The following is a 20,031-nucleotide window of genomic DNA, read 5'->3' on the forward strand; positions in this document are numbered from 1 at the left end:
CTACAACAAATGTGATTCTGAAATTTGCTCATGGTTTTTGGATATTCAAGTTCAAATATACTGAGGAAGGGAAAACAACCTAGGAATAGAGGTCCATTAAAAGAAGAGGTACTGCTGGAGAAGCTGTAATTTCCCAAACATTAGTTTCAAATTCATTCCCAAATCCACTGCTCAAGATAGGCATCTAAAATAAAACAGTAATAAGAAAATGTTGAGCAATTCTGCTTTAGAGAAATCACTGAAATCATATCACAACAACCTAGCAAAGGAATGTTTGATTCTAATTGAATACAAAAACAAAACAAAACTGCTGTTCTGTCATGTCAACAGTCTCTTTACTCTCAAAATAAGGAGCTGTAAATGGATTTATTGTCTTATTTATTTGGAGAAATAACATTATTATTCTTCCAGAGTTGCCTAGTGCTCTTCACAGCTTTGGGAAAAGCTTAAGTTTTCTGTACAACACTTGTCACAGCCAGTTTACCATAGAACACAGGTTATTTAAGTCATTTAAACACAACTGTGGAGGTGAAACGTGAGTTTTTAAAACAAAGGCAGCTGCAAAAAGTACATCCAACCTACAGCTTCTGCACCACCTCCAGAAAAACAGATGAAGGGATGTTATGAACTTCCTGGATTAACACAAAGTATTTGAAGACATTTGCACAGAAAACATGTTGCCAAGAGATTTTTCATTCCATTTATTTCAGAAATAAAAGAAGACAACAATATAAATCACTTAGCAGACACAACCAAAATTAGAGGATCAGGCCTTGTTTACTCTCTTCCAAAACTTGTCAGGATTCTCTCCAGCACAAAATATTCCCACCCAGTCATCATGCCTGATAATCCCACATGCTTGATCAGGTAAAAAGCCAATGGAATCCTAGAATACAGTAGGTTATCAGTTCATATTATGTTACTGCACTTCTACCCCAGGTGATTTTTCACAAGAGGTTGGTAGATAAATGAACTGCAGAGCAAGTAACATTCTCCAAAATTTAACAGAACAGCATTTAGTATCTACTCTTCTTTACCTGCCACCATTCCTGGGAATTCACACTTAAATCACAAAGTAATCCTAGTCAAAATACAACTCAAGGCAGACCAAGAAATGCAGTGATTATTGACAAATCACCCCCAAACTGCTATGATTTGAATTTTTTACATTTGCCTGAGTTAAGAGCAGTAGCTGAGCTCTGAAATGCTTTGCATTTAGCTTGGACAATAATTATCACATAACTGGGGTCCCAAGTTTTTTTGCACAATTTAACTAAACTGCAGATGCTGGGTAACATTACAACATACATCAAATCAGATTTTAGACATATTTGCTAGATATTTACATTCATACAAACATGATGCCTTAAAGATCACCCTGAAAATTAGCCCTGGCTTGATCAAGGAATAGCAACAACAGATTATTGCATTAAAATAAGAATTTCAGCAACCACCGGAAATGGTTTTGAAAGTTCTTGATCTTGAATTTCAATATTAATGCATTAGAAGGCTTATTTCTCAAACATTTGGCATGTTAATATTTTTCTATTTAAATTCTTACAGATTAGAAAGAACAATTTACTCTCCTACCTCTGGAAAGGGCTGTAAGGTGTAATCAATTTAGTTGAACAGTGCATGGAATATGAAAATATCCTTTGCTACCTCCCTTATGTCAGTTATATCCCAACACAGCATTAGTAAGCAAAGATTATCTTAAATATATATTTGGAATAAAACTGAATTGTATTTAGATTAAGTTTTGCAGTTAGCTTTGTCTCTATCATAAGGAAGGAGACATACCAACATTTTACTCAAGGTACTGGGTATCATTTTACTTCTGGAAGGCCAAAAATGAAATTCAAAAGATGTGTTTACAAATACAGAGATAGTTATTTTATAAGAAATATTGAACAGCATCAAATTTTCAAGCAGTTTCTCCATGAGGCCAATCACAGCGCCCTTATAGAAATTCTACTGTGTGATTTAGCCAAGAAAGTTTTACAACAAAAAAAATGAAGCAGTATTTTGATTAAATTTCTGTTTGCTCCTAGAAATCAAGACAATTTCTTAACTATGAGTTGTTTCAAAATCCCCTAAGTTGTTATCAAGCAGTAAAGCACTAGTGTTGAAAGGCACTAGGATTGGAGCTTGTGTTACCTGGTTTCCAGTACAGACAGCACTTGAGAGCTCAGTAAATCACACCTGTAAAACACTCCTGTGCTTGAGCCCAAGTCTGCTACATTCATTAAAGCATTGGACAGGTTCTTGTGCAGCTGGAAGGATGCAAAATTCAGAGCAGATCTCTGCAGATTTACAGGTTGGATCTTTCCTTGACAGACATACGAGTTGTGGACTGTGTGTATGTTCTAATTACATCCTGAAAATAAAGCAACAGAAAAACTCAGAGCAAGATCCATTTAAAGTGAAGAACTACAAGAAAAAACTGAATCAACTGAGATCTTGCTTTTTGGAGCAAGCACTGAGCCCAGGAAAGGCTTGTGACAATGTTTCCTTACCATCTTGAAGGGTGGGTAACCAATCTGAACACATTTTATATCATGTACAGTGACCTTCCAGAAACCCTACAAACCTCAACTGAAACAAAGTCTTTGTACATCACCAGTTAATCAACATTTAATTGTTATTAGTGATGTTTTCTTATTTTGCAATTCTACAAGCACTGACTTCTGGCCTTTAGCTCAAATGGGGATCAAGACTTATTTCTCATGTCATTGGATTTACAAGAGAAGCCAAAATAACTCACAGCCAGTCAAAATGCAGCTACAAAAGTTATTACTGTACCTTTTTCCCACCCTCAGCATTGTATTTGTCCAGCAAAGCCTGGATACAGGCTCCATAATTAGGATGAACATCAGTGAAGTTTTTCACCTGCACAGGAAGACAAAACAGAAAAGGCAACAAGAATTTTTTTCTTCTATTTCAAGAGGATTCTTTACCACACTTTCTGGCTACAAGCAGTAGGTATCACAAAGAAGAAAAGTTTAATTCTGATCGCTTTTAAACAAGATATGAACATCTTCAAACACGATTTCTGTTATGCCACATAGAGCTCATTCCCAATTTAAACAAAGTTTCCCTAGGAAGGATAAGGATCCAATCCCTCCTTGGCCCTCACTGCCTTCTCCTTGTTTAGAGCAAAACCTTACTCTGGCAGTCATCTGACTTTTGGAACACCAAGCTAAACACATGTTCAACAACTATCCCATTCTTCCCCCCAGGAGAAAGTTACTTTAACATGTTATAGATTGATGTTATATTGTGTAAATAGGCAAATATTTAAGCATGATAATTCCTGAGTAAGAAAAAGTCCAGGCTTTTGAGAGAATTCCTGATCTTCCTTTATAGAAACCATTATGACAATGTTACCAGGCTGGTAGGAAACCTGGAATAAACCCCAAAGAGGGCACTTACAGCTCGTTTCTGAATGAAGAGCTGGGCATCCTTCAGATGATCTGCAATGTTTTTACACAGCCTCTGGCGCTCTTCCTCGTTCAGCACTTTGAGGTAGAATTCTCGCACCTGGCCATTGGAAATAAAGGTTTCTTTTGACGGTCCCAAAAGTGGATAAGAATAGCTTTCACTTCCTAGTCAAGCAACACTCAAAATACTCAAAACATTTAAAAGGCAGCCAATCTGTCAGGATTTTTCTTTGGCAAATGTGCCAACAACTCCTTCTCCAGACATTAATAGCAAGAAAACAAGTCAGAGCCTCTACCTAACAATGCCCAAAATCTGAATTTTAGATTCTGTAAGAACCCACACTAACACACACCCTATACACTCCTCATTGTGTGCCAAGCAGCACAAAGCCTTTCCACAGCCCCACCTGGGTCACATTGTCCTCATTGGCACTGTTGAAGCGCTGCACATCCCCTGAAGCAAACATGCGGCTCTCCTTGAACCGGGGCTGATCCTCAGGACCAGTGAAGCTGTTTGGGTAATAATTTGGGGCTCCACCTGAGGAAAAAATAATCCCCAAATCAATCAGATGGCAGCACTTTCAAGTAAATCAGAAGACAGAGGATGTTATTTGCTTGGAGGAATCTAAATCAGTTACTCAGTTACTATTAGTTTTATTAAACACAGCTGATAGCATTTTTCTGTCAACACCTTCAAGCCAGTACTTAACAGCACCTACTACAAAGAGCATTTCCACAGCTTTTTTCAGGGCATATTGATTTGATTAAAAAATAAGAAAACCTGGCCACTCTCACAACAATATTTCTCAATAATAATAGTCATGGTTGAAGTTTAAGGCAGCATAAAAATACAATCATTTACATATCTGAAGTACTAAAATTCTTCCCTGTGTAGGGGGTATATTTTAAACACCTAATGAACTAAGAGAACTGCATAAAAATAAATTCATTATCTGTTCTGGAACAAGAGCAGCTGTCCTCAAGTTCCTGTTTTTCAAATATTTCCCTCTTCTCCCTCAGCGAGTGCCTGAATTCATAGCCCAGAGGAAGACATATTTTGGCATGAGCCACAGCTTAAGTACATCCTTGTTTACTCTCACGTGGAAAACAGCCACTATTGGGCAAACCCTGACAGAACAGAAGCTGCACAGTAGAGGGGAAGTGACAGATGTACTCTTGGCATTTTCACTTTTGTCTTTCACAATCTCTCAGAAATCTGAAAGGAAAGCAGTTTAGTGAAGTGGACTGAGCCAAGTCAGTCTCTAAAATCTGACTGTGGGTATTCTCTCACAAACTGATTTCCTGTGAAAGGCCTTTTTATTAAGTTTTAAACACATCCTAAGCTTCACTTGCTTTTTATACTTTTAAACAAATTCCTCATCTTGTATCCAAATATCCCAAGTCTCCTTTTATTAGACTAAACAGAGAAGATATACAAGCATTCTACACAAGTATGTAAAGATAATAAGCAGGGATCTTAAGCCCCCTTGTGAACTGAAGGGAACGCTGCAGCCCATGCCTAAACATCATTATATTGAAAGCTGTTTTCCTGGCTACCTTGGTTGTCAGAAACAGTCATTGGCCCATCCCTCTGGTAGTTGGCCACCCTGGCTCTGAAGGGACAGTTGACAGGGATCTGCAGATAGTTGGGGCCCAGGCGGTGTCTGTGGGTGTCAGGATATGAGAAGAGGCGTCCCTAAAACATTGAGCACAAACATGAACCACCACTTGTAGAACACCGGGGCATGTCAACTCAAAGCTTTCATAAGCAGCAAAGTAACCAATGCTCCTCAGGTCACACCTCCTGCTTACCTGCAGCATTTTGTCAGGGCTGGGCTCAATTCCAGGAGGCATGTTGCTAGGGTCATAAGCCATCTGTTCCACCTCTGCAAAGTAGTTGACAGGATTCCTGTTCAAGACCAGCTTTCCCACAGGGATGAGAGGGTAGTCACCATGAGGCCAAACCTGTAAGACACAACACACATCCAGTAAAATTAACATTATTACAGTATTATGCAGCTTAACTGCCAGGCAGAATTCACCTGATTTCAGTCTAGGTTAAGAAAATACATTACTGAGTTTCTTTTCTCTTAACAAACATTGAGGAATGTCTTATTTTAAGAAGTCTTTTGCAATTAACACAGATTATTAATGCAACTTATTTCACCATCCCAGCATAATCTCAGCACTTGAGTACTTGAACGAAATACCCGCAGGCCCTTGAAAAGCTGCCTAGGGAAGCAGGGCGTGGGTGGAACTGGTGGCACAAATGTTTTCAGCTCCTTCAAAATGTTTAACTGGCTTAACTGGCCTTTTCTTTGCCATCTGAGCTGCACTTTTTAAGTTCAAAGGTCTTTAGCCACTTGGGCAGAATGGTGTTAGAGGTAAAAATGAGTTTATGCAACGCTAGTTTATGTTGGCATCTTTCAACGAGGCATTCCTAGGAGCACCTATTGGAAGTGGGACAAAATGAGACCAGCAAGGCTCAGGGTGTGACTCTGATCTGAGATCACACTTCTGAAGTGCCATGGGATCTACAGACCTGGAATCAAGCCCTACTCCTATTTCCCTGAGGAAGAGTAACATCAGATATAACACAACTAAAGCTTCATCTCCAGAATTCCTGGCTCTAGAATAAAGAATACACTTTAAAAAACTACCTGAAACTGAATATTCTCAGAATTATCAGACATACCTTCGTCACATCAAAAGGATTAAACGGGAACTTCTCTGCTTCTTCAAAGGTCATAACCTGAATGTAGAAGGACCATGAAGGATAGTTCCCCTTGGCAATGGCATTGTAAAGGTCTCGTATGGCATAGTCAGGATCAGTAGAAGCCAATCTTCCTGCTTCCTCCACAGAAAGGTTTTTGATGCCCTGGTCTGTCTAAAAGCAATGAAAACACCAGTTACAGCATGCAGAAAGTACTGCAGAGAGGATTCATCAAGAATGGATTTTAACAAGATTTATAATCCAAGAATGAGATTGTCCAAGTTCTAACTTCCAGTAACTTTAGTTTAGATTTATAGTACATTCAACAGCTGCCTTCCAGACAAAAATCAGTTCACTGATAGTGCTCCATTAACAAGAGACAGATGCCCAAAGAAGAGTTTCTTATGGTCTAGTCAATGAATAGAAGAACAGAGATACCTCTCCTACTGTTTAAAGGTATGAAACTGATACTCAGCAAGGACTCCACACACCTTTGAGCCTGAATTCAATTTGAAAAGTCACAGATCTTTATGGTTTTTATCCAATATGATGTACAGTTCCAATTTAAAAAAAAATCAATACCTTGGCATGGAATTTGCAGTAAACTGCTCTTCCATCAGCATTAACCAGTTTGAAGGTGTGTGATCCATATCCATTCATGTGACGAAAGCCATCGGGAATGCCACGGTCACTGAACAGGAAAGACACCTGAAGAGAGTGATCAAACACTACGAATGGGCTCAGCATATCACGGAGAAAGTCTTCACTCCAGACTAAGTTTGTTTATGATGTTAATATGCATCACTGGGAGCTACGTTAATGTTGTCAGGAATTCCTTGAGGAATTTATACTTTAATGTTAATGAAATAAAACTGACTCTCCTGTAAGCATAGGTAAGTATGAATAATTTAAAATCATATTTAAATAAAGTACAAAAGAGACTGTGTAGAGTTCAAAATCAAACATGGAAAAGTGAGAGTTAAGAACCTGCTATCATAACATGATTATTTTAATCATACAATAAAGTCACGGGAGAAGCTTACTTGATGCAAAGACTCAGGGCGAAGACTCCAGAAGTCCCACACCATGTCTGGATCCTTCAGATGAGTCTGAGGATTCCTCTTTTGGCTATGGATGAAGGATGGAAACTAATTTGTCCAGAAGTGGAAAAGGAAAAGGAGAGAAGAAAAAAAAAAAAAAAAAAAAAAAAGACAAAGCTGTAAGATCACTGAAAAAAAATCTTATACTGCCATACCCTTCCTGCCAAACACATTAATTCACAGACCAGTCAGTAAAATTAGGGTAATGTCAAGCATTCACAATTAGAATAAACAGAGATAAAGAACGCTTTCATTTTGTGGTTGATAAGGTGAGAGATAAAACTGTTCAGATTTGTATATCTGTGTTTATGTGACTCATAAATGAATACAGAGATACTATGAAATATCTGTGCAGAACTCCTGCACTCAAGGAAAGCCCCTCTGCTAGCTGCTGTCAAACTTATGCCAAAAGACCAAAAACTCCAGATTTAATAAAAAGAACTGGCAAGAAGCCTTTGAAGTGAAAAGTTTAAGTGAAAAGTATGAAACCATGTAAGTTACCAAGCTTTTGTTCTTTATTTACTTTTGTTTGAGGACATCTTTCCAAGTAAAAAATGTTCAGACAATCTTACCAACAACCAAGTTTTTGCTTCTGAGGGAAGCCAAAACAAGATGTGAATGAACTTTTGGGCTTTCTCACAAAGTACCCTCACCTTTTGTGCTTACTCACCAACATTGCATCCCGAATAAAGAAGATGGGAGTGTTGTTTCCCACGAGATCCCAATTCCCATCCTCCGTGTAGAACTTCATGGCAAAGCCTCTGGGGTCACGAACTGTGTCAGCTGAGCCAGATTCTCCAGCTTGAAGAAATACATGAACACACAGAAGTGTTAGGATAGGAAATGCATATAAATACGACCTGAAAATAGGCCATAAAATCCTGAAAAGGCAAGGTTTATTGCAGTCTTTTCTATACCAAGGAATTGTAGGAATATTTTCAACAGTACTTCAGGCACTGTGAGTTTTCCAAGTGTAAAGCCAACCAAACATTCAGGCCACAGTTAAAAAAAAGGAAAAAACAAGTATATCCACTTGAACCAATAAAGAGTGGAATTTGCATTATCGCTAAGAGAGACATCATCAGATTTTAAGGCTGAATCATCTAAACCCACAATTGTTTCTGTGCACCAAATCCCAGTGGGAAAGCTCTCATCTGAAAGGTAGCAATCTAACCAGCATGCCTAATAAAACACTCTGGAAAAGCAGTAATCCTTTTAATTCCTCCAGCTTCACCCAGGATGGGATTTTCAATGGGAATTCAGACCAGAGCACAAGCGCTTAGCACAACACCTGAGCAGAAGTGATGCAGAAGTGCTCAGAACAGCTAATGCTGAATTGTGATGAAATCAGTAGGACGCTCATTCTCTCGTTAAAACCTTGTGTATTCCAGAAGAGCAGGGAGGGAACGTGTCCAAACAGGGCAGGCAAAGGGAAGGGAAGGATGCAACAGGCTGCTCCAGCAGCAGTCCACATTTCAAACTCAACCCCATGCCCTTACCCTGTACAACACTCAGGACACCTTAAATCCTAAGGGATTTAAGACTGGAAACAGCCAGTAAGCCAAAGCCTGCAGCTCCCTGAGCCTTGCTGGACTACTTTTTTTCTCTCCAATACTTCCAGAACTGAATCCTCATTAGGATTTCTTTTCTTTTAAATACATCCACATCATGAATTATAATTTTTCTATCAGACAAGCTACTGATCGCAACCAGCTTCACTAATAGCATTTAAGATTTTGCTAGTTTGTGCATTCCAATCTTTAAGAAATCAAGAGTTTATTTATGGAAGATTGTTCATTTTTATTTGCCCAGTATTTAGTTTACATCATTCATCCCCAAAACATTCCTGCAGCATAAGAGATCATAGGTATTTAACTTGTAAGTGTTGATTGTGATTCAACCAGAAACAAAGCAAGCTTTCTGTCAGAAAAAAACAGCTGGGGCTGTCCTCCCTCTCACATTTCAGACAGAAAAGTGTCTCCAGAGACCTCTGACAGAAAGGGGCAAAAGCTGCTTAAGGTCTTCCATGCAAGTGAATTTCAGAGAAATTAATCAAGCACTGCAGACACCCTTAAGTGCCCCACAATGCAAACAGTGCTCTCAGGGCACACATGCAGAAGACAAAGTGAATTTAGAGCCTTACCAACAGTGGAGAAGCGGATGGCAAGCGGAGTCCTTTTCCCAATGTGCTCAAACACTTTTGCCTTGCAGTACTGGGTGATATCATGAGTGACTTCAAAATAGCCAAAGGCTCCTGAAGAACAGCAAGTTCAAAATATCAGATCTAGGTACCTTCCTCCCACTCTCAGCTTGTCTGTTGTTAGCATACAACTTAAAGTCCAAGGGAAGTACACCAGTTTAAACAATGCTCTAAACACTCCATTTAGTTTCACAAAACGAAACTGATTTAACACAAACTATTTGCTCATTTAACACAAACTATTTGCTCATTCTCTCCTCCTTAACTGTTAGCAGCTCCCAGCAGCAGCAGATGCTCTTCTGCCAAGATCTGTGTATTCATCTGGGAGCAAGGCAGGTATTTCTTTAATCCTGCTATGAGTTGCAGAACTTTTGGTGCACCTGTAAGCTGGGTGAAGCAACACAACCCTTTCCACCTCCACAGAGGAACTTTTCCCATGTACAGTCACATTTTAAATACAGCCCCACGTTTGCTCCTTCTAGGGCAACGCAGGACAAAACTCAATGTACTAATTCTATCTTACTAAAATCAATAATAATTTTTTAAAGGTTTAGTGGTTTTTTTAATTTAAATATTAGATTATCAGCTTGCTTTGGCAGACATACATTAGAAGACAAAGCCAAATTCTCTAATTAAGTAACATGCAAACAATATTAAATAGAGATGGGGAGGAACAGACAGAAGAAGCAGGGACAACAGCAGATACAGTAAAAATTGAAGGGCTACAACCACATTTTCTCTCATTTTTGTAAACAATTTTTCAGTGCTTCAAGTTTTGAGTTCTTTTAAACCAGGCCTTACCACTGTTGTTTATACAGATTTATTATAGCTAGTAACACTAAATCATAAATAACAATGTAATTTATGCATCACAATCTACACATTTACTCAAAAGCTCTTGAATTCTACACAGAGAAAATATGTGATTTTAAACATACCTGCTCCTTTTGCATGCACAACTCTCTCAGGAATCCTCTCTCTGTCAAAGTGAGCCATCTCATCAGTGAAAACAACATCTTGGACAAGTAGAGGTCCACGTGGCCCCACTGTCAGGATATTCAGCTTATCCCCAACGGGGTTCCCAGCACCCGTGGTCAGGACATCTGGTTTCTGGAAGCAAGAGAAAGCCACTGTCACCACCAGAAATTAAAAACCCTCTGGATCTGAGCCACACAGTGTGCATGACTGTTCAACCATTACAAGTCACAGAACATATCCACAAGAAGTGGCAAAATGACTTCAGATTCTGGGAAGTTACAGAACATACAGATGTTTACCTAAATTACAGAGCTAAGTTTTAGGACAATTTAAGAAGGAGAGTTGAAGTAATGTAAAATCCAGGAATGTTTTCTGTGGTTCAGAAATGTTTCTTCTTAAGACTACTGATCTCGCTTCAAGAAAAATATGGGATGGGGAAAAAAAACTAAAACAGGAGTAGCTGTTGGAAAATAAGGGAAAAAGGAGAGGAAGAAGAAGGTAATGTCAGTACAGGGGTAGAGACATAAGGAAAGAGCTACAGCCAGACTAAAATGGGGTTTCCTTAATTGGAGTTGGTCTGGAAGAGTTATGGAAAATAACAGAAGTAGGAACACCTGAGGAATCATCATTTTAGACTCCTGCACCATGCAAGGACTAAGATTAACACAAGCTCTAAGAAGCTCTGCTGCCAGGAAATGTCCTACAACTTCAAGAAACACCTGCACTAGAACTGAGAGCACTTCTACTTTCTCATTAAAAACTTCCAGTAGAAAAGACTTCATCTGCATCACATGTGGGGTTATATGCTCCTCTAAGGCAATATTCCTGTTTTACTGGGTGCTGTGGAAAATGCAGTGAGAAAGGTACATCAGCTCCAGAGACCTCATGGTCACAGTTCTCAGTTTTTCCTGGAGTACATTTATGGTACTCCAGGAGCCTTGTAAAGGACTTAAAAGAACATGGAAACAAATAAGGACAAAGGAAAAAATAAAGAAAACAAACACAAAATTTGCAGCATGGCGAGCTCAAAGAGAGTCACAAATTCCAATAAATCCATCACAGCTGGCACTAAACTGATATAATTCCATATGGGCTCTCTATCCACACCATCCTATCTGAAGCATCGACACACCTGAACCACATCAGCACAAACTCCTTCAGCCCTTCTTGACTAGTTCTCCTCCTTTAAAGTTCCATAAATATAAAGGGATGGTGGAGAGAAGGAAAAAGCAATTTGTGATGAGAAAAGCATTCATTATTCTAACAGCAACTGCACGTGGTTCCAATTCTTACCCTAAGTTCTGCTTTAAGGGGGTTAATTACTGCAAACAGGCAAAATTCCCATCTGATAGAAGACTCTATTCCCCCCAAAAGGCAACCCATGAAGGCAAGGAAAGAACAATTATTCACATCCACACCCAGAATTCTGGATGAGACAGAGAACACAGGGAGTTCCAGACACCTTTGTTTCACTCAAGTCCGTGAATAACCACATAAAAGACATTTGACAGGATATGTGCATTTCCACTGTGTTCCTACTAATGAGGAACACACACTACTGCAGCTGGCTTGAATTCCCAAAATATCCACCTTCTTTATTCCTCCTTCACCACCTCATTAGCATAAAGCTTTAAGCATAAATCCAATTCCTCTGGGATGCCTGGAATCCTCACCTACACTGAAATCTGTGCAAACATTTTAAAAGACAATAAGTAACTGGTTACAAACATAAACGTGACATTCAGAAACTTACAGGAAACTTAGATAAAGCCAAATTCGTATTTCAAGTCAAACAAACATCTGCTTAAATCAAAAGATTATCTATAGCTTATCAAGGGAAATATGTCAGAGTAGAAATTGTTCTCAGTATATTTTCCACTACTTATTTATTACAGACAAGACTATGCTATAATGCCAATATTTAAGGCCACCAGAACTAGTTGCTAAAACCACAATTTGTTGACATTATGGCTATAAAAAAAATTAACAGCTTTGTGGCTGTACAGTTTCCTTTGTGTAGGCAGACTTTCTAGTGTGCACACTAGAAATAAAGAATATTAATTTACTTAGTGGAAGGAGATAGTCACTTTAGTTTCAGGATAACGTTATGTGGGGCATACAAAGTAAGTTCCAGACAGGAAAAAAACCCACAGCATAGTTTAAAGAAGAAACTGTCATACTACTTTTAGACCTGGGTTTGTCTGATGCCTGTGTTTTCATCTGGTTGGGAGCTGCACACAGCCCAAACCTTGATAGGTAAGAACTTTGAAATCTGTACTTCAGTACAGCACTAACCTGCCATGACAAAAAGAAGGGAAGGAAAGCCAGAATTTTAGTCGCTGCTGTGGTAAACAGCACACATCAAAGTACACACTTCCAGGCATTACTGATACTTTGCACCTCATACAACTCACTTTAAAATTCCCATAAGTCCTCCCTACTTTCTATCTTAAAGTCTCATGACTCCTTATGCAACACAGACTTTGGGTTGCCTCCCAATCTCCAAATTAACCTTGGCCTCTTTTCAAACGCTGCTTTGCTATAGAAAAGCCAGCATCCCTACAAAAAGAATTACTCATGGATAAAAAAGGAACTATTATGACACATACTAGGATATGATGGAGTCACAAGTCATCAGGTAGTTTTCACACTGTACCTTTGAAAACCAAGAGAAAAAATAAAATTAAGATGACTTAACAGCTCCAGTGGGAACTGAGACATCCACTTGCATCTTGCAAGATTGCCACTTAAAACCAGCACAAAGTGTATTTAGTAGCAAATACACATTCCTGTCAGAAACAACACGTGGAAACTGTCACAGCGATTTGATGAAGGGAAGTGAACTCTTGCAACATTTACACCTTAACCTAAATATTTGGAGTCTATCTACATCTTCAGATGGCTGAGTGCCATGCTGTTGATTACATGCCCTTATGATTTCAGTCAGCCATTTGTCCCAGTCCACGTCATAGGATCAGAGAATGGTTTGGGTTGGAAAGGGATCTTCAAGGTCATTGAAATCCACCCCCTGCCACGGACAAGGACACCTTCCACTATCCCAGGTTCCTCCAAGCCCCGTCCAACCTGGCCTTGATCACTTCCAGGGATGGGGCAGCCATGGTTTCTCTGGGAAACCTGTGCCAGGGTCTCACCACTCTCACAGGGAAGAATTTCTTCCTAAAAAGTTCGCTTCGGTCTGGTCACGAAGAATACGCTGAGCTGGAAGGGAGCCACAAGGATCACCGAGTCCAACTCCTGGCCCTGCACACACTGCTGAACGTGCTTTATCCTTTCTATTATTCCTTAGTCACATTTGCACCGGTCTCTACGGCCATGACAGCAAACCGAAATGCAAACTTCTGATTTAAGACAGAAAAAATCGCCCCCATCCCTGCCCACGGGCCCGCGGCTGGGGCGCAGCGCAGCCCCGGCGCTGCCTGGAAGGAGCGGCCGGGCCGAGGCAGCGCTGACCGCCTTTGTCGCTCGGGGCCAGCTGGCAGCGTCCATCCCTCCGTGCCTCGCTGTTCCGGGCACAGCTCCAAGCCGTGGGGACGAGCCCGGGACGGGGCGAGGGCGCCTCGCCCTCCGCCGCTGCCCAGGGGACGCCCGGACGCTCGGAGCGCCGCATCCCGCGGGGCTCTGCGGCTCCCCGGGGGATGCGAGGCACGGGGGTACCGGGGAGCGGCGGTGCCCGGCGGGTACCTGCGAGCCCCGCTGGTTCTTCCACTGCTTCAGCTGGTTCGCGGCGTCGTCCCGCCCGTCGGCCATTTTGCGGTCTCCGGCGACCCCCGAGGCAGCAAAGGCGGCGCGGAGGGGAGAGAAGCGGCAGGGCTGTGTTCGCTCCCGGCGAGGAGGCAGCAGCGGCGGGGAGCCCAGGCCGTGGCCCGGTCACGCTGTCAGCCCGCGGGGATCCTGCGCCACCGCCGCGTCCCGCCCGCAGCAGCCGCGGGTAGCGGGAGGCACCGCCAATACAGCCCCGCTCCCGCCTGGGCCCGCCCCCGCTACCTCCTCGACCAATAGAACCGCGGCCAGCCGTCTCCGCGTGTTCTGATTGGTCTAAAGGTGTGTCAATCATGGCGGAGAGGTCCCCGCCCACTCCTCACGCTGTGAGGCGGAGGCTGGCGGCGCTGACGGGTTCCTTTGAAATTAGAAGGAAATTTACCAATATAGAGCTGCGAATGGATTTTTCGGCTGTAATCGCATTGTTGAGATGCCGGAGATTTCTAAAACGGCTGGTGATGGAGGCGTTGTTTAGTGACAGAAAAAGTTACAGGTTCGCCACCGTGAAAACAGCACGTACTTACAGAGTTTCTGAGGCAGGGTTTGTTTCAGCAGTGATAAAAATGTTTGTAAATTGCAAAGTCAAAGCGACCGGTATATAAGTAGATGAATTATATAACTATAGAAATTACATCAGTGTCTAACTACATACGGGCTCATTCTTGTATTGGTGCCTGAAATGGAGTAGAGGTGGTTCACTTTAGTCATATGCACTCAACAAAAGAGCATTTATTTGGTGACTGGAATTTTTAACCTTAAAAAACCACCCACTTCTGAATTATGTGGTCATACTTACAAACTGTAAGTAAATATGACACAAGTAGTTTTTATAATACTGCAGAAGGTCCTTTGCTTGGGGCCAATGTACTTACTAAGGATGATAAGAGTGATTAAAATCTAGTAATTTTTCCTGTTTCTGAGGTAAAACCTTTGAATAACGCAAATAATCCATCTTAAACTCCTTATCTGCAAGATTATATCTACATTCTTTGTCTTAATAGATACAAAGAACAGTCAAACTTGTTATTTCAAGTAGACAATTGCTTTATCTGGTACGTGTTATTATGGATTAGAGAGCTGAAGCTCCCAAATTCAGCTCTGCACTATACAGGGGACATCATTACTTCTATTCCTTTTCTGCAGAATTAAGAACAGCAAGCTCCTTTTTTTTATGCTTCATCCTTTATTGGGACATTTTTTTCATGTCTTGAAGCCTTATAATCTTTTCTGGTTCAGCATGATAACCAACATCATAAAGAAGGGCAAGGAAGATTGCTTATGTTTCTCATATTTTTATATAAAATATCCATCAGCAGACTACACCTACCCTACCACGCCTAGATTTAATAATAGGATTGCCCACATATTTTTTTTTTAAAACAATAATTGCTATTTCAGTTTGCTTAACCAGCAAATTGGGGGAAATGTGAACATTTTCATCAACAGTCAATATTTGCTTTTCTTTTACAGTTTAACACTTTAAATTTTAAGTAGGCCAATGTGTAGATAAACTCGCTGGTCACAAATCTCTTCCAAAGTAAGAGTAACTTGCAAAAACTTCTTTCCTTTCCTATGAACCCTTCTTATTATATGCTAGAGGAAAGGATATATGTGCATATACATATACAAAAAAAAAACGTATCACACATGTACGCCTGCATAACAAACAAACAAGAGATTAAATGTTGGCTAAGAAAATATGCAAACCTCAAACCAAAACTCAGGAGAGAGAGGGTGGCAACACCAGTGGCACCTATTGCAAACAGTGTTTGCACTTCAGCTCAACTAAAACCAAGTGACTGCATTTCATAAGAAAGATCACAGGCAAAGCTCAGTGTGACACAAATACTTTTGTCTCTCACCTTGCTCTAATTTTGTCTCAGAAAATGTCTTTTCAGGAAAAAAAAACCAGTAAATGCTGGCTGTGGCGTCTTCATTTTTTTCCTTTCCCCCCCTCCTATCGTGATAATATTTGTTTCCTTCAGCACTTTATTTGCCTTCTGTTATATATCTGCATTAAGTAAACAAACTTCAAACAATTCCAAATTAATCATCTTTATTTACCTGGGGAGACTGGTTCTCTGCTGCCACATGACTTTCTGAGGCATGATCCAAACCACCCTTTGCCCTTAATTAAGATTTGGGGAGATTAAAAGACAGAGCGCTTAGCATTTTTGTTTTGTTGTATTTAAAGTGAGTTTAAACACAAACTACAAGGTCAGTGTCACACACGATTGTGCTGTAAATAGAGTTTACACATAGCTCAGTGATTTACACCCAAGGGGAGGATCTAAAATTAGTTGAGTAGCAGGTCAATAGTGCCTCTTGCTTTGCTAAATAAGTTCCACAAGCACCCCAAGCTTTCATCCTACATCTAGCAGCCCTCTCTGGCTGCCTTGGTCCCTGCTTGCTCTGTGATTAAATCAGAGTTGCAAATATTCCCAAGCTCCCTACAACAACATCTGTATACTCTGACTGCCTCTGCTGCAGAGCCAGAGCATTTAACTCCAGCACAGAGCATGGGGGACAAGATGATTTTTAAAATAAGAGATCAGGAAAGAGAAGCACAAGAGAGAGTGCGCTGACTTCACAATTAAACTGGTTATTGATGAGAACACTTATCACAGGATTGGGAGGCTTATTGACCCTTCTGCTAAAGATGCTCAAACTTGTATCTTCCAGAGGATCCAAATTATGCATCTGGAGGTGAGGCTTGGACATGTTTTCTACTCTGAGCCACAGGGAGTTAGGTCAGAAAAACATGAAAGCTCTGGTTCAGGCTCACATAATAAAAGTATAATTGATATGAGTGACTATATTTTCCATCACAAAACAAATTCAGCTACTGCATGTAGACCAGTTAGGAAATAATATAATGAATCTATTCTCAAGACCTAAAATTTTAATTGGCCTTTATCAATATCTCATTTTTATAGATTTGCAGTACCTCAGAAACCTTTTCCACTCATCCTTCTGCTGTCATGCCTGGTGTAAACATCAGGGCACAGAAAAAGCATGGAAAGGGCAACAAAGAATAATAACATGGCAGAGGACTGAGGGGTGGGTATGGCACCCACAGACAGAAGTAGGTTGCTATTCTATTTTAGAAAAAAGCAGAGATTTGTGAATAGAAACAACAGAATAATGCCAGTTTTAATGCAATAAACAGAATATTCTCTCTGTGCTGATCCCCAACACACACCCAGGGCAATTTTCTATCTCCAGCTGGCAATTACACAGCCATGAAGTTCATGCTGTGAAAGGTCAGCCAACCCCTGGGTGACACATGCTGAGGTGTTGGACACGGTCTGTGGTGAGCAGAAGAGATGGAACAAGAGATGGGTAACAATAAACTGGGGATCTCTGTTATCTGTAAGATAGGTCTGAACACATTTTGCAGCTTTATTGATAAGTTTGTCACTCAGTAACTTGCATTGTGCGTAGCCTTTTTAATTTTGTGTTTTCAGTCATCAGATCTAATGGAAAACATGGAAAACACTGAAATATATCTTCAGAAGAGGTGGGCTTTAAGGGATCATTGAGGGGACAACAAGGTAAGCAGGCAGGAAGTCTGGCTTTTATGGGAAATAGCACATTGGAGTGTCATTGGACTGAGTGAGATACTGAGATGAACAGAAAATGTGAAAAAATCACCTAGAAGAAAATCAGGGAAAAGAAGATAGGAAACTTTGCTTTGCATTTTGTAATTTTTCACCCTCCTCTGCTGTAGTTATTAGGGCAAGGTCTCAATTTAAATTACTAGGAAAAAAATTAGCCTCAAATCTAGAAAAGTGTGTTAGAATATTAATATTTTATATGCTTCAAACATGTTTTTCTTTGCTTCTCTCATTCTCCATAGACAAGAATGACTTAAGTGATTTTGGAGCAGTTGTCTTCAACCTTTGAGATTTGTATGGGGTTAGTAAATGCCAGTGGTCCTAGACCCAGTCCTTTTTTACCAAAAATAGAATTTATTAATCTATATTCATTGTTTCTAATAATGTATTGCTTTTCATAAACTACTCATGATCATCGTTAATGAAGAATTTGTGTTTCATATTTAGTGCTGCAAAGACAGCTGCAATCTACTTCTTGAGATCAGTGAAGGAACAAAAATAGGGTAAGAAATGCAGCACTTTTCAGGTTGTGGGGTTTTCATACATTTTTAGCATCCTGGATACCTCAGTTCTGTGTTTTTACTCCTCACAACTGCATGATTAAAATGATTTCACATCATAGACACCCACTTTTCTTTTTGTTAATGCAGACTTGATTTCCTTTCAAGTTTGAGGGCCCACATGAATGTTTTTCTCTATTTGTTCTCTGTGTATTAGCAGCACTGTCTGAAGCATCTACCCAGTGGCAGTTCATAAAACCTCCATTTTGGAACCTGATTTTGCCCATTAAAGCTTAATTCTGCATAAGAAAAGATTAAAAGCTAAACACAGCCATATTTTGTTCTGTTGTTACATTCAGAAGTTCTTAAGCTTTTAAATGGGTCAACCCACAGTATGACTTAGTCACATGTTCTTTAAATTAGTCAAGTGCTTAATTAGCATGCTGGATGTTTGCATGTATAAATATAGATGTTTGATCCAAGAGATACCTTGATACTATAGGTGTCATTTCATGTGTTCCAATTCCACAGAAAGAAGGGAATCCTAAATGAACGGAGCTTGAAGCTGCAGAAAATTAAAGTCAATTAAAAACGTTGTCTGCCCAGCAGAACTGGAAAATCAGGCTATTATTTTATTGCCAGGAAAAATCAGATACATGCCTTTGAAAAGTTTGGAGAGACGTGTGTAGCTAAATGCATCAGTAGGGCTCTAGGCTGACATATAGGGATTATTGATATAATTCATTAACATCAGTGGTGATGGATTTCAGCACAGTTCATACCCCAAATTTCAGATAGGTTGGTACAAAACAATGTTAAAATTTGTTCTTTACAGTGATGATTTCTGAATTTCCTTGGGAATATGGGATCATGGTGCTGACTGGAAAATAAAATATCATCACAGGGAGTTTATGGAGAAAAACCAACAACAACAGACACAGCAGCAGTGGAATGGCAACAAACCAGGTGAATTTGTGGAAACCACAGCAAATATGGATGCTGGAGAACAAGGAAAGGCAAACAAGTGGATTTGTGAGGTACTGAGAGAGGAAGTGTCACTTTCTTTGAAAGCAATAGGAAGTAGAAATTCTCCAGACTTGATCTATTCACCAAGACAGAGCTGAGAGGTTTGAGTCAGGCAGCCAGTGGTGTTTAGGCATCCTGAGGAATGCTGGATTGAGCCCCTTCTGTTTCAGTGAGTTGGGAAAGATGGGACACCCTGCAAGTAGAGGGACATCAAAGGCTCTTACCAGGTGACAATGGTGGCAGGCACACGTGGCATTTGTGTGCCAGGGCATCAGCAAACACTCCACATGGGTAGTAATCCACTCTGCTGACTGGTTGGGTCAGCTTCCCATGGAATTGCTGCATATTCCAGTGTAGAGACAGCCTGCAAGATCCCATTGAAATAGCATTTTCTAGGTGTTTATAATTCAAATATAGTTTAAAATGTTTTCTCTTTCACTTTTTTTGGCCCTGAAAATACACACACACACTCTTGAATGTATTTAGATTGATTAATTTTCAGTGTTTCTAGCTGATTAATAGATGCTAAACAGAACTGATTTTTTAAAGATAATTTCAATGAATTGTGAAATAAAGGCAGTTTGAAAAATCTGCTTTATTCTAGAAGACAGATGTAGCTGTCTCTTGAGGTGCCCTGTTTAGGAGCAATAATAACCATTTAGATTCGTCCCTTGAGA

At 40.2% G+C, this 20,031-nt stretch overlaps 1 protein-coding gene across 1 annotated transcript; it reads right to left on the bottom strand.

The window, feature by feature from the left end:
- Positions 1-686: 686 nt before the first annotated feature.
- CAT (catalase) lies at positions 687-14,420 on the bottom strand. Its single transcript, XM_084208262.1, has 13 exons — positions 14,134-14,420; positions 10,392-10,563; positions 9,397-9,507; positions 7,924-8,054; positions 7,197-7,301; positions 6,736-6,861; positions 6,136-6,327; positions 5,253-5,405; positions 4,998-5,136; positions 3,848-3,978; positions 3,433-3,540; positions 2,803-2,889; positions 687-2,377 (listed from the first exon to the last, which is right to left on the bottom strand). The coding sequence occupies exons 1-13, from the start codon at positions 14,197-14,199 to the stop codon at positions 2,312-2,314; spliced, it is 1,587 nt and encodes a 528-aa protein (XP_084064388.1). The 5' UTR covers positions 14,200-14,420; the 3' UTR covers positions 687-2,311.
- Between the last annotated feature and the right edge of the window lie 5,611 nt (positions 14,421-20,031).

Source organism: Fringilla coelebs, assembly GCF_963513975.1.
Source record: "Fringilla coelebs genome assembly, chromosome: 6".
Classification (NCBI taxonomy): domain Eukaryota; kingdom Metazoa; phylum Chordata; class Aves; order Passeriformes; family Fringillidae; genus Fringilla; species Fringilla coelebs.